This window comes from Macadamia integrifolia, chromosome 7 (genome assembly GCF_013358625.1).
Source record: "Macadamia integrifolia cultivar HAES 741 chromosome 7, SCU_Mint_v3, whole genome shotgun sequence".
NCBI lineage: Eukaryota > Viridiplantae > Streptophyta > Magnoliopsida > Proteales > Proteaceae > Macadamia > Macadamia integrifolia.
This window is the reverse complement of record NC_056563.1, coordinates 11,081,192-11,100,610: the sequence shown is the minus strand read 5'-3', so window position 1 is coordinate 11,100,610 and position 19,419 is coordinate 11,081,192. Positions and strand designations below refer to the sequence as shown.

Below are 19,419 nucleotides of genomic sequence, written 5' to 3'. Positions count from 1 at the left end.
ATCTCCTTATGTTTATATATATATATATATATATAGAGAGAGAGAGAGAGAGAGAGAGACTATTGGATTAGATTGTCTCTTGTTCTTCATTGCCAATATTCACTTTCTATTACATACTTGATTGTCTTAAGTGCATGATTTCTACTTTGGTGTTATTTAATTATAATGTAAAGCTTATACTTAAGATTTATGAACCATTGGTTTCAAGTGTTAATGACAACCTGAAGAATAATGAACCCAAATGCTGTTTGGATGGAGATGATTCAAGGGACGGAAAAGTGACATTTCATTCACACAATATGAACAGTCTTATTAGAATCACTAAAAATTCAAAATCTAAATCATTGTGGTCCATAATTAATTTGATGTTCACTCAAATTGATTGATTAAAATCTAATTAGCAAGAGTCAAAAAGGTTCAAACCCATTTAACAGACTATCTACATCAGGACCACATTAGTGTTACCCACTGTATTTAGTTCTTTCTAAAGAAAATGGGTCTTGGTTTGGACAGTTAGATCATTCTGAGCCTAGGAAGTGGGACCCACCCATATATGGTAGGGATGGGGGTGGGGGTGGGGGTGGGGGTGGGGGTGGGGGTGAGGAGACAAGTCATGATCAAGCTAGTTAAAAGTCTCTAGAAGCTTTTGTTACAGGAAAAAAATGATAAAAAAAAAAGAAGGAAAAAACAGAAAAGGATTTTGTTGGATACTATGAATTTGGTTAAAGATATTGTTAATAACAAGTGGGTCGGAGCAACCGGTCCCACAAACCGCCCCAAGCCCCACTTGCTTCAATCACACTATTTGTCTATGCAAAAGCTACCCATGCCCAATAGAAAAAACACCTATTCTCTCAGACACCTCACTTCTATCATCCTTAATACACCCTATGATACCATAGTGAATAAGCTACTACGTTCTCTCACAAGCCTCACCTTTATCATTGTCAATACACCCTATATCCAGTGATTCTTCATATGGACACCATCCTTTAAGATTAATCAAAATTGAAAGATGACCCACCAATCATCTTACTCAGATTAATAGAAAACCATTGAATTAATCAAATGGGCTAATTGGCAACATGGGGCACGTGGGAAAAGATCAGGTGCATTGATGATAATAGACCTTATGTGCACCAGAAAGTAATTGGAACATTATAATACTGTTTGCTTGTCAGGGTCTAAGTGTCACTGTTGATATATTATAGGTTATAGATCAAACCATCTAGAACCTCTGTATGTGTAACTCTTTTATCACGCGAAGCATAAGACTTGTGTTGTGTGCTAGCCGAAATTGGCTTAGATCTTTTAAGTCTCGGCTGCTGGCTTTTAGTAATCTAAATTTGTTTTGCTCACTTTATGACGATTATTCTCTTCTTTCTCTTATTTGTTTAGTTCCTATTAATTCCTTTGTTTTCTTCTCTTAATTGGACTGTCGGTTTGTGGATGAATGAGCTGATATGAAATGATTATGTGCCTTAGAACTGTACCTATCAAGACCCATTAAATTGATTAGAAAACTATGGGCTTTGATTTGATAATTTGAGGAATTGATGGGAGAAAGGAAATTAGTATAAGATTAGTGGGTTGTATCAGATTGTAATTATTTGTTTAGATTAGGTTTCGGAGATATGTTTGGACCCACCATGTTGGGGTTGTTTTTTCATGTAAAGGGTAGCTTTCAGCTTCTTGGATATTGCCCTTTGATTGAAGGGAAAACATCCTTCTACCTAAAATCCCACTTGGCCCTTTAAAACAGAAAAGTGCTCATTTTCATTTGGGTGGCAATGGGTGATTGTGGACTAAGTGATAAGGATGAACATGAAAAGGCTCCCTTATTGAGTCCAATATGGGTTTTTTTTGGGTGTTTACTTACTAGGGTAGGTTGTTTCTTGTATCTTGGTCTGACCGGGATGCACCTTTGTTTTGTATCAGAAGCCGTATCTACTACGTGGCAGGTCAAGTGAAGTCTAATTTTAATTAGTAAATCAAATATTCCTATACTTTCCTACCTGATTAGTGCAATGGTTAAATTGTACTATTGCAATATGTTGATTATAAGTCCAAAACCTAGAAATAGCCTCTTCTACAAGAAATAAATCTAGTTGTCTTAATTACTACCTTAATTTTAAACCAAAATCTGACATCTCGCCAATAGACAATGGCCTCTTCAATAGTATACTATCTAATTTGATCCTTCATTTGATAGGAATTAAGTGCAATAACTACAGACCCTTTATTTATTTATTTATGTTTGATAAGAAACTACACCCCCTTTCTTTACTCAAGTTTATAAAGAGGCCCTATTTGTACCGGGAAAAAATTGTTTTGGCCTAATATTATATTTGACATGTGTCATAACTTTTCTAAGAAAAAAAAAATTTAGTGAGATGGTTAGATCATTTTAAATAGAAACTCTCCCTACACGTCAAATTTAGTAGTTTATCTCAACTATATAGTTCATGATTTATTTTACGCTTGACCTTAATATTTTTGAGGATCTAAATTCTTCAAATAAAATTGATTTTCAATGATAACCAAAACACATTATATCCACATACAGTACCACAAAACCCACCTTCATTCTTTCCATCATATTTGGAGTATTCATCATACTTTTGGTTGAATTCGAATAACGGATGTCGTAATCAGGTTCAAATTCATAAGTGTATCCACTTAGAATTTGATCCATTTACAATCCTATTATTGCAACAATGGAACTAATGGAATGTCTTTAAAAACATGTAACATGGAAAGTGAAGCTTTCGGGTGTTATTCAAATTTAACTATTTTTTTTTTCATTCATTTTTAAATTTCTATTCTAACTCCTAAGAGTTCATTATCTGAAAAACTCCGTTTAAACATCCTTATTTAGTGATCTCATCCTAACCGGACCCTACCCATGTCCATCCAAGGTTGTAGGTATGCATGTAGAAAATAGAAAACGCCTGTAGCCCTTCAGAGGGTAAAAAAATAATAGAAGATTGTTGTTAAGAAAGAATTGTTTTTTCAAACTCTAGCTACCAAACCTGATCCTGACTCGTTTTTAATTTTAATATTTTTTTTAGGCAAAAGAAACCTTGAAATGCTTCTGAAGTAAAGCAAATAAAATAGTTAAGGCAAAACATTACTTCCGTACCCTTTTTTAGGTTAACTAACCTCTCTATTTCATTCATATGTTGTTGAGTACTACGGAGCTGTAGTGGTTTATAACAAACAAAGCAAAGGGAAGAGGAAGAGGAATTTTTTTTTCCTTTGTCATTTTGTGAATTCAATAATCAGTGATGAAATCTCTTTAGATTCACAAGAAATGAATATTCTATCTTCTACTTTTGGGGCTTTCTTATGTTTTCTTTAAATAATTGGAGCAATATTGTTAAATAATTCATAGTTTAAAATTGGACCAACCGAACCAACAAAGGATCTGATTAGGGTTCAGATCAACCCAATTCAACAAAAACCCAGTGAGCATGGAACCATCAACTTGGAAGATTTTGGAGCTGTTTCCATGGAAATCAATGTATTGATTATTTTCTCCACTTTTAGTTGGGTTTTTAATGAATTCAGTTCTGGGATCCTCAATCAGGGTCAATCTGTTTAGACCAACAAGTCCAGCATGGTTTAATAAATTTTGCATAGAAAGGTGACAAGCATGCACAGGATTAGGATCTAACATTTAATTAGATGATCAGACTTTTGAATTGAACCTGATTATCAGATTACAGTCTGTTGACAAGTCAACCTTCTTTGCATGTGACTAAGGATATGATCCAGACCGGGATACATGGCCCCAATTGTCAACAATCCAAAGAGTCCCACTAACCATTGTTTGACGGACCGGTCCAACTGATACCCTAACTAGGAAGGCCCTGTCTGTTTCGAGTAAAATAGTTTGGTCAAATTTCACCCTGTAATTGAGAAATCTTATAGTCTGAGTCTCTGAGATCTACGAATTTTGCTCATTGTATTATTATTATTATTTTTTTTTGCTAACGAAGGGTATTCAAGACTTCTGCTAACTAGTCTTGCAGGCCTCAGACTAACTCCACAATCTTGTAGGCTAGTTCATATTGAGGCTGAATAAAAACCATTCAAATTCTACCACAAATAGTGAAGAGCACTAATACCCTAATGTCAGTGACTCAAAGAGATAAGAGGAGTCGAGGCGAAGGTTGCTTGCCAACTCCGCTACTCCAGTGGGTTAACTCATTTTAATCAATAGTTGTTCTTTCAACCCAATAATGGTTTTTTTTTTTTTTGGTAGGACAACCCAATAATAGTAATAGTAATAGTAATAATAATAATAAAGAATGAGACCCCACATATGACGGCTAAAACATCCATTATTACTCTTTATCCCATATGTGTTTGGTGAAATACCCTTTGTCAGGCTGTGTATCTTCTTCCCTTTTCACACTGCATTGGATTAGATCCAGCCGAGGTCAGGGTACATCATTGTTGGGTCACTGGACATAATGACTTAATTTTCTTGCTCAACTAATTTTTCTTGCTCAACCTATCTAAATCTCTCTTAGCATTTTCCAAATTGGTTCAACTGATGGGACCAAAACCTAGAATTAGTGGACCTATCCAAGATTGAGAGGAACAGTTCCACCAAGAGAGAAGTGGACTCATGATCTACCAAAAGGAGGATGGATGGCAGAGAGCCTCTATCAGATGAACTTAAACCATCCATTCTAGCTAAAGACAAGCATTGTTCTGAGGTATTCAAACCTTAAAAGGGTCTGTCTAGGTCATGGATTAATGGTTCAACCAATTAAATATGTGATTTTTGTACCCAACTATAATCAGTTACAGTTTAACCCATAAGCATTTAATAATGGGTTAGTTTATTACCACTTGTAACCTCATGAATTATAAAAGGAGTTAATTTGCAGGTCGACCAAGATCTTCTCATTTATATACTTCTTCCATTTTTTATATGCTTCTTAGTTCTTAAATAGAGAAAAACTAATTAAGGAAAGGAATACATTACGTTAAGTATCATGGGTTTTAACACTTGTAACGTCACAAAGCCAACCGGCCAAGCCAAGCCAAGCCAATACAAGATACATACATAGGCTACAGAAGCTTAGCCATGTAAGAAGAAAAGGGTTACATCAGAGGAAGGAATTTGTTGAGAAGCACATAAATGATTGGTACATGATTTTGGATTGGTGGAATATGACTTGGCAGCCAAGTGGCAAGTCATAGAGGTTGACACATGGCAAAGGGCGGCACACCAAACAAAGATGGAGGAGAGATGTATTGGCCAATCAAAGAGTGTTTTTGGGCTTAGAATGGGAAAATCTTGAGACACACTATATCGGTGGAGGGTGGCGTGAAAATTTGGTGTCACGCCGTCCAAACGACCCTTTCATCTCTGCCACCCCACGCGCAATCGATAACACCCTTCTCTCCCCTCTCTCTATATCATCTTGTTTATATCTTTCAACCTCTCTCTCCCTTCACAACCCAGAAGCTCATTCAACATAATCTCAAAATAGACATTCCCATAACACAATCTCTCTCTCTCTCTCTCTCTCTATTTTGAGGCAAGCAGAAGGACAAGGCAAGATCACATTTTCAGGTGAGTAGTACTCTCAAGACACAATTCTTATATTTATTCGCTTATATATCATTCATCTATGAGAAATATGCATCTTTTAGTGGTTGGCTAGAGCTAAATAAGTTTAAGAGATAGCTTTTGGAATCTGATTGATGAGCAGATATAGATCAACTTTTGTTAAGGGTTTTGAGATTAGGATTCTTCAGAATTGTAACCTAGAAGTCCTCGGCAGCGGCGGCGGCGGCCGGATGGAACGATATTTTCCGGTTGCCATTAATGAGTGAAGTTGTGCAACTTGTGGTTGTGGGGATAGGTTTTCCACCACTATGGGCATGGAGTGCACTCCACTCAAAAAAATACATAACTAGGGTTTGTGCTTTTAAACTCTAAATTCAAAGTTTTCGGCTCCTTTGCCTACGTAAGATATGTACTTTAGCCAAAATTCATGCAACCAAAGCAAGTTTTTGTTAAGAAGACACTTGAGTTGCTTCATGGGTCCTCCTTTAATGTCTGCTATTTCCACATGAACCCAACAATCTTCATCATCGGTGCATTGCACATAATTATATGAGGTTGATGATCATAATCACATATCAAACTTATTATCAAATTTCATTCTTTTTTAGGAATTCGGATTCATGAAAACAGATACTTAGGTCGAAATATTTTATCCCGATAGGATAATACATATATTTTTTTAAGGACTCGGATGAAACTCATCTTTAAAAGCTAACCATTAAATAGAGGATGACCAAATACTTACAATTAATCCTTCACATCAGACTACTCATATTCGAATTGCCATAGTTCTTGCACAGATTTATATGTCAAAAGTAATTAATTAGAGAGTCTATGTCTTTATTAGCATGCATGCAAGATTTCTAAATGTCAAAGGTAATGAACTCTTTATCATGATTGATTAAGTGGTCCTGGATGAAGAGTATGTCGTCCAACTTGACAGTGAAAATTGAATGCAATAAGCTTTGGCATGTGTGTGTCTAGAAATCTTTCTGAACAGAAAAGTAGAATGCCTTTAGTTGTGGGGTTGAGTCTATAATAATTTTCATTCTACATTAGGGATATAGGACGGTTAGATATCCATTAGTCAAGGGATGGTTTAATATTCCCTAGTTGGACCCACTGGTCCAAAGGTGTGTCATGAGACACCTTCCCTGTGCTTCAAAAAACTAGAGACTAAGCTGAAGACTTAAAGTCTTCTCTACCCAAAAAGAGAAAAAAACAGATGACTCAAGTCTTCAACCACCCCATCCACAAACACTGTAGAGTTTTTCTCTTCAACAACCAATGGATTGGGAGGTTTCTGTTATCTAAATGGATGGAGAGAAGAATTTCTGAGCAGGTATCTTTCAAATGGTGGGGCCCAATGTACACTCAACAAGGAGGGCTGATCATTTTTTTTTTCTCTCTCTCTAATTGTGGGCTTTGAATCTCAGGTGAACATCTACAATGGAAATGGAATCCTGTGTTCCACCAGGTTTTAGGTTCCACCCAACAGAAGAAGAGCTTGTGGGTTACTATCTCAAGAGAAAGGTGAACTCCCAAAAGATTGATATGGAGGTCATCACTGAAATTGATCTCTACAGAATAGAGCCATGGGACATCCAAGGTAAGACTAGCTCTCAACAAACAAACACACACACACAAAGAAGAGAACACTATTAGTTAGATAAGATTTAGATAATTGGTTTTAACATATATAAATGTGATTGGTTATTATATTGCAGATAGATGCAAGCTAGGAAATGAGGAAAAAAATGAATGGTACTTCTTCAGTCACAAAGACAAGAAGTACCCAACTGGAACAAGGACAAATAGAGCAACAGCAGCTGGATTCTGGAAAGCAACAGGAAGAGACAAGGCAGTGCTCTCCAAAAACAGAATTATAGGGATGAGGAAGACCTTAGTATTCTACAAGGGCCGCGCACCTCATGGGAAGAAATCTGACTGGATCATGCATGAATATCGGCTCCAAACATCTGAACATGGACCTCCTCAGGCAAATTCAATCAAAACTTTCTACTACTAATTCTATGATTTTGATAATAATTTACCGAAAATTTAAAGGAGTTTTCTTTCCAGTCACTATGCCTTGTGAAATAAAATGTTTCACTATTTGCCACAAGAAAGCACATGGGTTCATCCAAGTGAAAGAGGATCAGACAAGCATCTCATTGGTACAATTTGAGCTTAAATGAGTAGATGAAGTAGCTGAAATTACCAAAAGATGTAATTTTTGTATTTTATATTCATTTCCATTTGATGGCATCTTGGTGATTTTACTAATATTTTGAATCAGAGTTTGAGCAATTTTCATTGCTTACTTTGGACTAAAATTTGGCCATTGAGATGTATGTGGGGTCCTTTATCACATGGACTAATTCATATGCTGCGAAGTAGCAAATAATAAAGCATTATACTTCACTAGACAAAGTGATGGCTAGAAGAACCCTAAAATTAAATTACATGGTCAGATCGAGTTCTAACTATTTGTACAATGCTTTGGAAACTGCAGGAAGAAGGATGGGTGGTGTGTCGCGCATTCAAGAAGCCGAGTCCAAGTCATTCCCAGTGTTTTCAGATGATGAATCGTGCTTACTATGCAAGGGATCATGATCAACACCATGGAATTCAATCATTTGCAGAGATTATTAGTCCTGTGCAAGTAATTAACCATTACCAGGGAACCACAAATTTTCCTCCTCATCATCAACCTGTTTTCTATGAGCAGGAGCTTGTATCCAAGAATTCTCACTTAGATCATCAACTCATTGATCTTCCTCAACTAGACAGCCCTACACTGTCTACCAGTTTAGCCACTAGAGAAGATTTTGAGCCTTGTGGTACATTGAAGGAGAATTATGATTGGAGAACTTTGGATGAGCTTCTGGCATCTCAACTTAGTGACACTACCTCATGTCCCACTACTAATTTCCCATTAATTCAACAAGGTTATGACTTGGAAGCCCAAAATCAAGGAAATAGTCTCCTTGGTTACTTTCATAACTTGTAACAGTCTTATAGTTTGTGGGTTACTTTAGTTGATAAAGAGGACTTCTTGCAAAGCAGACTCCTCCAAGTTTGAGCAACTAGGAGAAAAGTATTCTCTTTTCAGTTGTCTTTTTTATCATTACTTTTTATAACTGTAAATTAGGAATTATCCTTGGTATCTGTAACTTCTTTATAGTTATTGTTACTATCATATGGTGCAGTATTACTAACTTTCGTTTTTTTTTCTTTGGTTGTTATAAAGTATGATAAACTAAATGAAAATGTAGAATTTTATGTACTACTTTTATTTTTTTCTGCAATAAGAATAAATATGTACTTGTACTGTTGCTTTTGTGGTTCAAAGATAATATATAGATTTGGATATTTTTACCTTTTTTTTTTTAAATTTAACTTTCCAAATTGCTAGTAAGAAAGATCAACCAGGAGCTCTTCAGAAGGTTGTGTTGTGATTTTGATTGGTTAGATTGAATAAACAATAAGATTGCAAGAAAAATGCATGTTTTCTTTTCTTCTTTCTTTTTCCCCCCTTTTGCAGGGAGAGATATATAGGTAGATTTACTAATGTAACCATGATGAAAGTGTACTTAACTTTTAATCTGGTCATTCTTTAAATATTGGAAACATAAAGTCAGAATATCTCTTTTACACCCACTAAATATGGATTACTGTTATCAGAAATTCACATTTTGGTATCTATAAGCCAGAAGATTATATACATGATAAGAATTCATCCAGACTCTAGGGATTTTCTCTTGGTGCTTTGGGCTGCATTTGAATGTTTCCAAGTCTTCTATTATCTTTTGGGAGGGTGCGTGGGTGGGAGACGGGGGGAGGGAGATCTTCTCCAATTAATTCGGTGCTCAATTAGTGATCCAAGGACAGGAAGAACATGGGATGCGTGCGCACATATTAGGATATATGTCCCCCCACCCTCTAAGACGGTAGATCACTAATTGGGGGTCCAATTAATTGGAGAGTGGCCGAATCCTATCTTTGGAGGGGTGTCTCATGAGGTTCGACAATAACTAATACATTTGATTTTCCCTACAAAATGATTTTTCAGAATTATCCTTTTTTAGGTCAACATAATGCCAAAATTTTCTTTTTCTTAAAATATGACAATTTCTATTTTTGGCCATTATAATACCCATATTTTCATAAAATAAAATGGGTTTCTTTATGTTATGCCGTTCTACGGCTAAATAATTGACATGGGTATTTGCAATGGATAGCGTAAATTTGATGCTTCTATTGATATGCAATATTGCAATCCACATGTTCTTCTAAGAATGGTCAAAATAGAAAGAGATTGGTTTTTGGATGGGTTGGCTAGGTTTTTAACTCCTTCCCACCTCCTAATCTTGACTGAATCCAACCTTTGGGCAAGACAAAATACCTTATCCATTAGAGTCATCCTCTTCCCTTCTATAGGGAGACCTTTTGGTGCGAGATCCACCCTTTGCACCTACACTTTTGTGGGGGTATGGTGCCTAAGATTAAAGAAAACGAAAATTAATTTAGAGTCTATCTAATGTGGATTTGGGGGAGCAATTTTGGTCCCGCAAGCCTAAGCCCCACGAAATATTTCGAGGACAGGGCTAGGATTTCCATCCCACAAGTAGGGCTAGGATTGGGATCTTCGAGCCCATGGTCAGGCCAGGCCAGGCCTGCGCTAAGGCCTTGGGTGAGACTGGCCCTGGCATACGTAAAAATATTAAAACAAAAAGAAGACCAAGTGTAGCTAGGCCATAGCCAAGGCCTTGGACCCGGCCTGGGCTGGGTTTATAAAAACCTCATCTAGCTTGGCCTGATTGTGCCCTATGCTTCATTTTGTTGAAAGGGGAATTGAAGGGAAGGGATCAAGGGAATGGAAGGGAAATTTTCAATCTATTCTTTTGTTTTTTTAAATTATTATGCGACATAGTTATGTCGGATGTCAATAACTCCAAATCATTCTATATTTGGTATTAAATTTCACTTTACTTTGCATCTAAATTCCTTAGTTTTGAATAGAAAAATATATATATATATATATATATATAGGAAGAGAACTCTACCTCCTGGCGCAGGTACACACCATCATGCTTGGCCAATGGAAGGTTATGCCGGAGCATTTTTAGTGTGGGGCAATGCGATCTTTCTGTACTTTTTTTTTTGCTAACGATGAGTATCCAGGCCTTTGGCCAGACTAGTCCGGCGGGCCCATACTGACCCCACAACCGCATGGACCGGGTCATACTGGGGTTGAATGAGAATCATTCAACTTTCACTGAAAGCAGTGAAGAGCACTAAACACCCCCGTGTGAGTGGCCCAAGGTGTGCCTAGTGGGAGTAGAACTCAGGACATCCGAGTTTACGATTCGTACCAAGTTCGTTGCTTTACCAACTACGCTACCCCCTTGGGTTGGCGATCTTTCTACACTTGTTGTGTATACACGAAGACACATGCCAGGAGATAGTGTTATTTCTTCCATAAAGTATTATTACTAAATGGGGAAAGGTTTTATGCACGGTCGTACATGGTGCACAACCATGCACAAAGCCGTTGGATGGGATGAGTCTACTATGCACCCTTCTTGAACTCCATTTGACGGCCGTGTGCATGATCATGCACCATGCACAACCATGCACATATTCTTTCTCCATACAAGATATAGTAAGAAATTTAAGTAATTTTCTATAATCATGTTGGGTAATGATTGATTACAAAAGCTTCTTTTTTAAGTTTGAAAATTTTCACTTCTCTCCCCATCAATTTAACTTGCAACCAAATGGACAGTCAGCATATCCTCATATGCGCTAATGATCATTATAATTTCTATTTTTTTCTAACTATAGTAATTAGCTTTGTTCTACATAGAATTAAATCATTAGCCTGTAGGAAAATTAGGGGTATATGTTTGGCCCTGACGACCAGAACCTGCCTTAAGCCCAAAGAAGGCTTGGGCTAAGATTTCTGACCCTAAGGATGTGTTAGGGTTGAAAAACATTGACCCTAGGTCAGGGTTGGGTCGGGCCTAGGTTAAGGCCTAGGCCAAGCCAGTCCAACCGACCAAACTTGAGTTTAACTTGATCTATATAATATAATTTAGGACTATCATCTTATCATTTTATTCAGAATAATAAAATCTGGGCTATTGATTCTTATACCCAATTTATACGGAAGGTTCTAACTCCATCAAATACAAAATTTCATTATTCCTTCCAATATCGATATACTTCTCCAATGTGACCCCGACCTCGATTGTAAAAATGGGATCAATCAGGGTTAGGCCAACCCTAGCAAAAATCAGGGCCAGCCCGGTTCAATCAAGATTAATTAGGGTTGGGTTGGACTGGCACGAGCCCGACAGGGTTGAACCTAATCCTGGGTTGAATTTTGGAGACCTAAGGTTGGATTGGATTTTAAGATACCCAGCCAACCTAGCCTCGTCTCACCCTCAGGGCTAAGGCAAACTAATATCAAGAGTTTGGTGACTTTTTTTTTCCCCCTTCGAAATGGGACTTTTGTTTCAATGGTAGAAAAATGCAACTCATACTGTGAATTCTTTGTTGCATCCAAGGTTAAGGGGGCACTGCCTTGGATATATATCAATAGTTATTTCCTCTGTAGTAGTTAATCTTTCAGAGTTAAATAGAAAAGAAAAATAACCTACATATTGTCTTTTATGTAATGTTATATGTAACTTCAGTTTACATCCCCTTTTTTTTTTGGTAGGAACTTCAGTTTACATCATGAGCTACAAATGCAAACTTGCCTTCTTTTACATTAATAGATACCTTATATCACACAAATTTTTTATATGGTAATACAGACATGATTGAACTCATAGCATAAAAGGGTGGCATCAAGGAATCTCTTGTTGTATTGTATCATAAGTGGAGTCTTCGCTTTCATTTTGTTTGGCGAGTGTTTTAACTACTTAAGGTAATTTCCTCTATTTTACTAGTATCTCAGACCATACTTTGATGTTATGCTGTACTACAGTCCCAGATGATGGGAGACAATTTCGAACGATACGATACATCTTTTAATATCACACTTCTGATATGCTAAACAATGCTGATAATGATAAGCAACTGTGCATTACTAAATGCACCCGAGAAATGGAAGTAAGTAATTCAAGATTGTGTCTTGAGCATTTCTACTTCAGTTTCAACTGAAATTCTGAAGGAAGAGTGATTCTCGAAAAAAGCTATCCTATATAACAGGAAAAAGGAGTGATCAAATAGCTAGATTCTCTCACTAATTACATTTTCTATAAGAATGTAAAATCACTCAAGACCCTAGTACTAAAAGTTCTGAAAATTTTCAACTGCTCCAAGGATTGTGATCTTTGCTGAAATGATGCAAGTGTCATTCACAAGGAAACCTTTTGATGGATCAGTAAAGACACTAAGTGGCATCAACTTCGGCAAACCTCCCATCAGTCCTTGGCCTGGAAACCGAAATGCGTCTGCAAGATTATTAGAAGAAATGTAAATTCTTGTCGAAAATCTAATCCAACATTGAATAACGAGACATAACAATCACATATTATAGCTACACCTCAATCACACTTGAGGCTTCATTTGGTTGCAGGGGGAATTAAAGGGAAGGGAAGTGACTCAATTGGAAAAGCCATTCAATGCCTCAAAATGGCTAAGCAGGCTATTTGGCCATGAGATTCTTGTTGGGAAAATGCACCATGTCAACCAGTAATAAGGAAGAGGTACCTCTGATTATTTCCACATAAAATGGCATTCAGAAGTTTCAATGATGTCAAATAAGTTGAGAATTTACCACATTTGACATTGACATTGCCATTGCCATTTGACTGATCAATCACTGTCAAGGACAAACGCACAAATATTCCTTCACCAGAAGGTCTGGGACTTGAATTAGCTGATTTCAAATAAAGAGAAATATAGTTTCCCAGAACTCGTCCATATCCTCCTGGATAGAAAAAGAGTCTCCTGCATTCAGAAGATAATGAAGGTCAGAAAATTACGATGTAATAGTGATCCCTTACAGTAAAATAAAAGAGGAAACTAAAAGTCAAATAAATAATATGGTATTAGCGTACTCAGCATGTACCATTTGTGATATCCAGAACCAAATGGTTCACATACACAGCTTCCTTTTATCTGTGAAAAATTTTCAATCTTCCAAGTATATTCAGTAGTAACACCTTCTGTTATCATCTCCAAGCATTCACCTTTGCCTGAACATCTCTCCCTACAAATGAAAACAGAAGCTCCAAAGATGCAGGAATCTTTAACAAGAAATCCACAAGATGGGTCACTAAAGGTTCTCAGGGACATGAACTCATCAACTCGCCATTCGGTATTCGGTGCATGAAACTTTGCATTGTTTTCTGCATTGATGGCATGAAATCGATTTGAATTATAAATGACAATGTTCAGCATAAAAATTAAAGGAGCGGTAAAAGATCAACAGGCTAAAAAAAGAAAAAAAAAAGATTAGTCTTAACAGATTGGCTCGATGGATTTTGATGCAGTACAAGACCAGCCTCAATAAAGAAAGAGACAGCCCAACTACGCCCCCACGATTTAGCCAAAGTCACTCCCATTTCAATCTGTGACCCAAAAAACCCACCCTCTGTTGATGCCCATGTGTTCCCCCTCATTTGGCCCTGCATTGGCACAGGGGCCATGCAACCTACAGGGAGCGTTCTTTTTCCCAATTAATAAATAGATGAGGTAGGGAGACCTCTCCACAATTTTGTACACATTGAAGCCATAGCTCCTATGGTAAAGTAGCAGCAACAAAGATGGTGAAGCCTAACCTATATCTTTTTCACCAAATCATATCCTTACCTCTTTTCGATGCATCTTCTCCTTTCTTGTTCTTCCATCCATTGATTCTGTCAGTTTTTCCAGCAGGTATATCCTTCCTACCCTGGCCATATTCTAGGAATTTTCTCACTTAATCTTTTAATCCTAGTTTCTGTCCTATCATACCTTCACCTACCGAGGTTTTCTGCAGGTCCCATCACAGAACCATCCCCACAGTTTCTGTTCCCATCACCTTTTGTTTTTCCTCTGTTTTTAGTTGTAACTTAGCAACCATCGATCTCTAGGTTTGTTCGTGCCCATCCCTTCACTTCCTTCCATCCCCTATTGTTTAAGACAAGTTGCTCACTGTTTTACATACTGATTTGCAGGAATTCTGTTATGCGAAAAGGGGAATTTTCTAAAGAAGGCTACCTTCGAGGGATAGCGACCTCCTGGAAAGAAGAAGAAGAAGAAGAGAGGAATCGGGTATATTTTTCATATCATTCTTCACAAACAGTTACATACTTATAGGCCATTTTCTAACAGATTATATTCCCTGACACAATAATCTCCACCCAATCATTTCCTAACACTTACCCTGAATTCTAACAGAATTCCCCTTACAACAGGCACCCTATTTACACATAATCATCCAGCCTTGTAGGTCGTTTCCTCATCCTCCCTGGTGTGCAAAGAGGTTCAGCTGCAGAGGTTTGGACCACGTCATCAGCGGAGGTGTCAATGGGCCCTTCAGTGAGCTGGGTCGTAACATATTCTCTTCCTTAGTTCTCTGTTTTTCATACTGTTACTAATTCTGGCTGCAGGGATTCAAGTTAACATTCTAGTCAATCCAGCCATTGGATTGACTTCATCTTTTGATATTGTTTTCCTCCCTGTTAGTACTACATTCTATCTGAATTTGATAGGTCATCTAATACATGGATTGGGAGTTATTATGTTCTCTAGAGTTTCTAAACTCTGTTGGCATAAAGTTTCTTTTTCATGTCATACCTTTTTACATCAGCTTGATACCTAGAGGGATTTGATAGCAGAGTGAGGGTCCATCCAATGAAAATATAAGCCCTATATGACCATTAGCTTCTGAAATATTTGACTTTCTATATTCTACCATATTGTTTGTCCTTTTCTGTTTGCTTGGATTGTTGTGTTTCTGTCCTTCAGCTAATCTGTTCTCTTAATCTTACCATATCTACCTAAGAATACAACAGGTTTTTTTAACCCTGGCATGTCAATGAGATAAAAAATATAATTTAGAGGGCAGAAGGAACGTAGAAAAATTTAGGAGAACCAAATTTGGAATTCCAAGCAAAATATTGATAAAATGAAACTATGAAATCCAAGTCAAGTAAATTAGGGCATTAAATGAAAGCTTTTGTCCATATTTTATATACTTTTTAAAAAATGCTTTTAATGTCTTATGCAAGTTATTCAAGTATGGCGTTCAATAGAAGAATGGCAGAGCAGGATTTGTGGAAACAAACACAAATATTTGGAATATGGCAGAGGGGGAGGGGGTGGGGGTCGGGGTGGGAACTTCAACAGGTGACAATGAGTGCAATAACAGTTTTAGGCATGATAGGTAGCACAAATCCATGTTGTAGTAAAGTACCTTGAAGCATCAAATACTGGCCTTGAATTTGGTCAAATACAAATAAACGAAAAACAGCCTCAATTTCCCAACCAAGCTGGAGGGATCCAGTTTCTTCGATGCCCAAGTAGAGAGACAGATAATGAGCTTTCTGCTGCTTGTTTTTATTCAGAGACAGAGACATTTTCCTGCATGTGAACCCACAAATATACGTGTATATATGTTAAGAAATATGGTTTTGAGGATGAGGATGAGGATGAGGGTGAGGATGATGAGCAAAAGAAGTTACCATTTATAGCCACAAGCAGGGAAAACCTTGGAGTCGCATCTTTTTTTATGAAGCTTGCTAAGGTGTGAAAATGAAGTAATTTTAAATGTGTAGTGTGTTGGCATATCATCTCTCAATGATTGTATTGGAACTTCTACCAAGATAAAAACAATGGAACTCTGTTAAATTTATTCCATCTAAAGAAAATCGAAAGATTATTAAATATATGTTAAATCATATGTCAAGACACCTTACAACAACAGAACAAGGAGAAAAGGAGTCAAAATATCATCTAAATTTTGTCCAAACTAAGGCTAGTAAGGTGCATGCTATCCTGAGAAGTGAAGGTAGGGTGGAATTGCATGTTATTTTATTTTATTAAGAGTGCAAGAAGGAAGCATCTGGGTTGGAACAGTCCAACCCAGAAAATACAACTTTCAATTGAGTTGGCACTTAGTGCTTTTACCCAACCATAAAACAGAAACGTTTGGAAATGGTCAAGTTGTTAGTGTTAACAAGAAAGAGGAAGAGAAATAGAGATGGCTGTAACTTTGGTAGTTACAACGTTAGGATTGGGACTGCCCCTTTCATTCAATGTATAGACTTGCTATTACTGAGACATAACATGAATAGGAAACTAGGAAGCATTACAAAAATAGGAAATCGTGACTTGCTCTAACAGCAGACCACGATTCCCTCTCCCTTATTAGTATCGAATTCTACAGGTAGATCCCTCAAAATTGGATCCTTGAGAACTGTCTGTATTGATGATTTACTTTTATTCACCCACCTATTTTAGAAGAGGAAAAGGTAGCATCATATGTAGCGGACTTTCCCACAGGAACACCATAGGCTGGTTGCAGAATAGGCTCTATCCACACAAATCCATTAAATTCAGTCAACATACACTGAATGCTTTACCAGATGGAAATACAAATATCATGAATTTTGGACCAGAAAATGCTGTTGAAAAGAATACCCTTACCTTCATGGCATCCTTTACTAAAAAATCTGACAATCCTGCATCATTTAAATGTCAAAAAGCTAATTGGGGAAGCAGAAATGATAAAATAATGGCATTCACGCATACCGTTTGTAATATCTAGCTCCCTTTGAAAGACGTAGACATTCAATTTTTCCTGTTCTACTCTCTCCAATAATAAATACCTCTGCTCCTAACACACATGTATCATTAACAAGATATCCATAAGATTGGTTCTTGAACACACTGAGTGGGATGAACTCATCAGATCCCCATATAGTTTTCATTGCATGAAAACGCTTCCCTTGAGTTTCTGCATTGAAGAGATGAATACAAATTGGAATTTAATTATGTGATTACATTAGAAAAATTTAGAGTACTAAAGGATCAAATTTCAAGAACTCAATGAGCATTTATTAAGTCAAAAGGACTCAACCTTTTGAGTTTGATTGTCCGAGAACTTTGAGTTTGATTGTCCGAGAACAACTAGTGTTAAACATTGACATATTTATAATTATTAAATGCTGCTGTTGCTTAATCTCGTTATTTTCTTTTGCTGTTCTGAGATCAATCTACCTTCACTATTATCAGTCCTCAGTTCTAGAGAGATCGTTTCAAGAAGCATTCTTCTTTGACTTGGAATCTCACTGCTGGATTGGTTTCAATTTTTGTTATTCTTTTCCTGATAGAATAGAGTAATCCATTGCATTATTAATCATCTGATATCTTGATCTTGTGTTATTGAATATTCTTTGATTTTGGCCATTAATTATTCGCTTTGATTCTGGTTTATTACTGTGTTTCTGATCCTAAACCTTTAGGCTTCTGGAAACCCATCTCTGGATCTTTGCTATCCTCTTTATATAATCCGGCATCCTGATTGTTTTCAACGATTAAGCTTTCATTAGCACAGAATCATTTTTCTTTCTAATATTTTTGCACTATAAATGGTTTAACAGACTAGATGATGCTGACCTAATGTATAGTGAGAAGAACAACAAAAATGGCCTATCAAATATTTTAAACGTGTAGTTGAACTTGTTTATACTCAAATTTGGTCATCCAGGTGGCAGAATTTTGTTTGTTCGACTGTTTTCCCCCATTTTGGCAGAACAAAGAAATTCTCTGGTCAAAAATTGATGTTGGTTAGGTTAATTAAAATGGAAAAAATACAAGTGATGACCTTGTGAGCATCGTCTACACTTTGCAAATTTCAACAGAGACAGAAGGGGGATTTTCTACGACAATTTGGAGTGGATACGTTGCTGTTGATTTGATTTTAGGATTTGTATAAGATTCTACCAGAATAAGGGCCAATAGAGGGTTTGGATTGCCCGTTCTCCTCCATGATTTGGAAGGGCCTCCTTTCAATATGCTGGCCCCAGGGGAGAATAATCTTGCCCTTCGAGCGTGAATGGATTTAGATGGACACATCCTTAAAGTGAACTGTTCTGGTAGAGCTTTTGTTGGCCTGGTTTCTTGTGGAAGGCAACAGGCCTTACACAGGGACTGGGGTTTCTTACCCCTCAGTTCTTCTTTTCCTCTGAATAACATTCTCAAAAGGAAAATCACTCCTAATATATGGATAATTATGAGCATGAAGGAAATGAGTTGTTTGTTTCAACCATCCAATTCTCTAGTTGACAAATACATTTAGATCATAAATGATTTTGAGACATTCATGCTTTGATGTCTGTGAATACTTTTCTGATAGCAGAGTTGCATGGAAGAAGTTACCTTCAAGCATGAGATATTGGCCTCGAATTTGGTCGAATGCAAATAAGCGAAAAACAGCCTGGACCTCCCAACCTAGGGGAAGAAAAGTATTTTCTATTCTCAGGTAGAACGACAAGTGACGACCTTCGCCCTTGCCTTTCCCATTTGGGTAGAGAACCAATTGCCTGCATTTGTACATGTCAGGTAATCCAGTTTTGAAACAGAAGAAAGGAAGAAGAAACTCACCAATTGTAGCCACCAACTTGGAATTTCTGGGAAGGACATCCTTCATTGGAAATCTTCGAAAACAGTGAAAGTTGAGTGATTTTGAAGGTGTAGTGGGTCGGTGGTTCATCTCTCATTGATCTACAGAGGTCTCCTGGAAAACCCAACCGCATGAGTTCATGGCATTCATCCTTCCTACCACCTCCAATTCCCCAACCACCCCCAAACCCCCACACCCC

At 37.1% G+C, this 19,419-nt stretch overlaps 2 protein-coding genes across 5 annotated transcripts in view; one reads left to right on the top strand and one right to left on the bottom strand.

The window, feature by feature from the left end:
- The first annotated feature begins 5,458 nt into the window (after positions 1 to 5,458).
- Positions 5,459 to 8,928, top strand: LOC122085037 (NAC domain-containing protein 30-like). The gene is made up of 4 exons (XM_042653473.1): positions 5,459 to 5,593; positions 7,027 to 7,199; positions 7,318 to 7,589; positions 8,106 to 8,928. Exons 2-4 carry the CDS (start codon positions 7,040 to 7,042, stop codon positions 8,601 to 8,603), a joined length of 930 nt encoding a protein of 309 aa, XP_042509407.1. The 5' UTR covers positions 5,459 to 5,593; positions 7,027 to 7,039; the 3' UTR covers positions 8,604 to 8,928.
- Positions 8,929 to 12,716: 3,788 nt separating this feature from the next.
- Positions 12,717 to 19,419, bottom strand: part of LOC122083873 (probable inactive serine/threonine-protein kinase fnkC) — a 7,742-nt gene continuing 1,039 nt past the window's right edge. For 2 of the 4 annotated variants that reach the window (XM_042651793.1, XM_042651795.1), the window contains 10 exons: positions 19,202 to 19,334; positions 18,977 to 19,140; positions 17,348 to 17,552; positions 17,243 to 17,277; positions 17,048 to 17,128; positions 16,279 to 16,411; positions 16,011 to 16,177; positions 13,680 to 13,959; positions 13,386 to 13,558; positions 12,717 to 13,059 (listed from right to left, as the gene is read on the bottom strand). In XM_042651793.1, the coding sequence (XP_042507727.1) occupies positions 12,896 to 13,059; positions 13,386 to 13,558; positions 13,680 to 13,959; positions 16,011 to 16,177; positions 16,279 to 16,411; positions 17,048 to 17,128; positions 17,243 to 17,277; positions 17,348 to 17,552; positions 18,977 to 19,140; positions 19,202 to 19,334 (1,535 nt within the window). In that variant the 3' untranslated portion in view covers positions 12,717 to 12,895. The remainder of the gene's footprint in view (positions 13,060 to 13,385; positions 13,559 to 13,679; positions 13,960 to 16,010; positions 16,178 to 16,278; positions 16,412 to 17,047; positions 17,129 to 17,242; positions 17,278 to 17,347; positions 17,553 to 18,976; positions 19,141 to 19,201; positions 19,335 to 19,419) is intronic. The other 2 variants (XM_042651796.1, XM_042651797.1) reach the window with 2 other exon arrangements.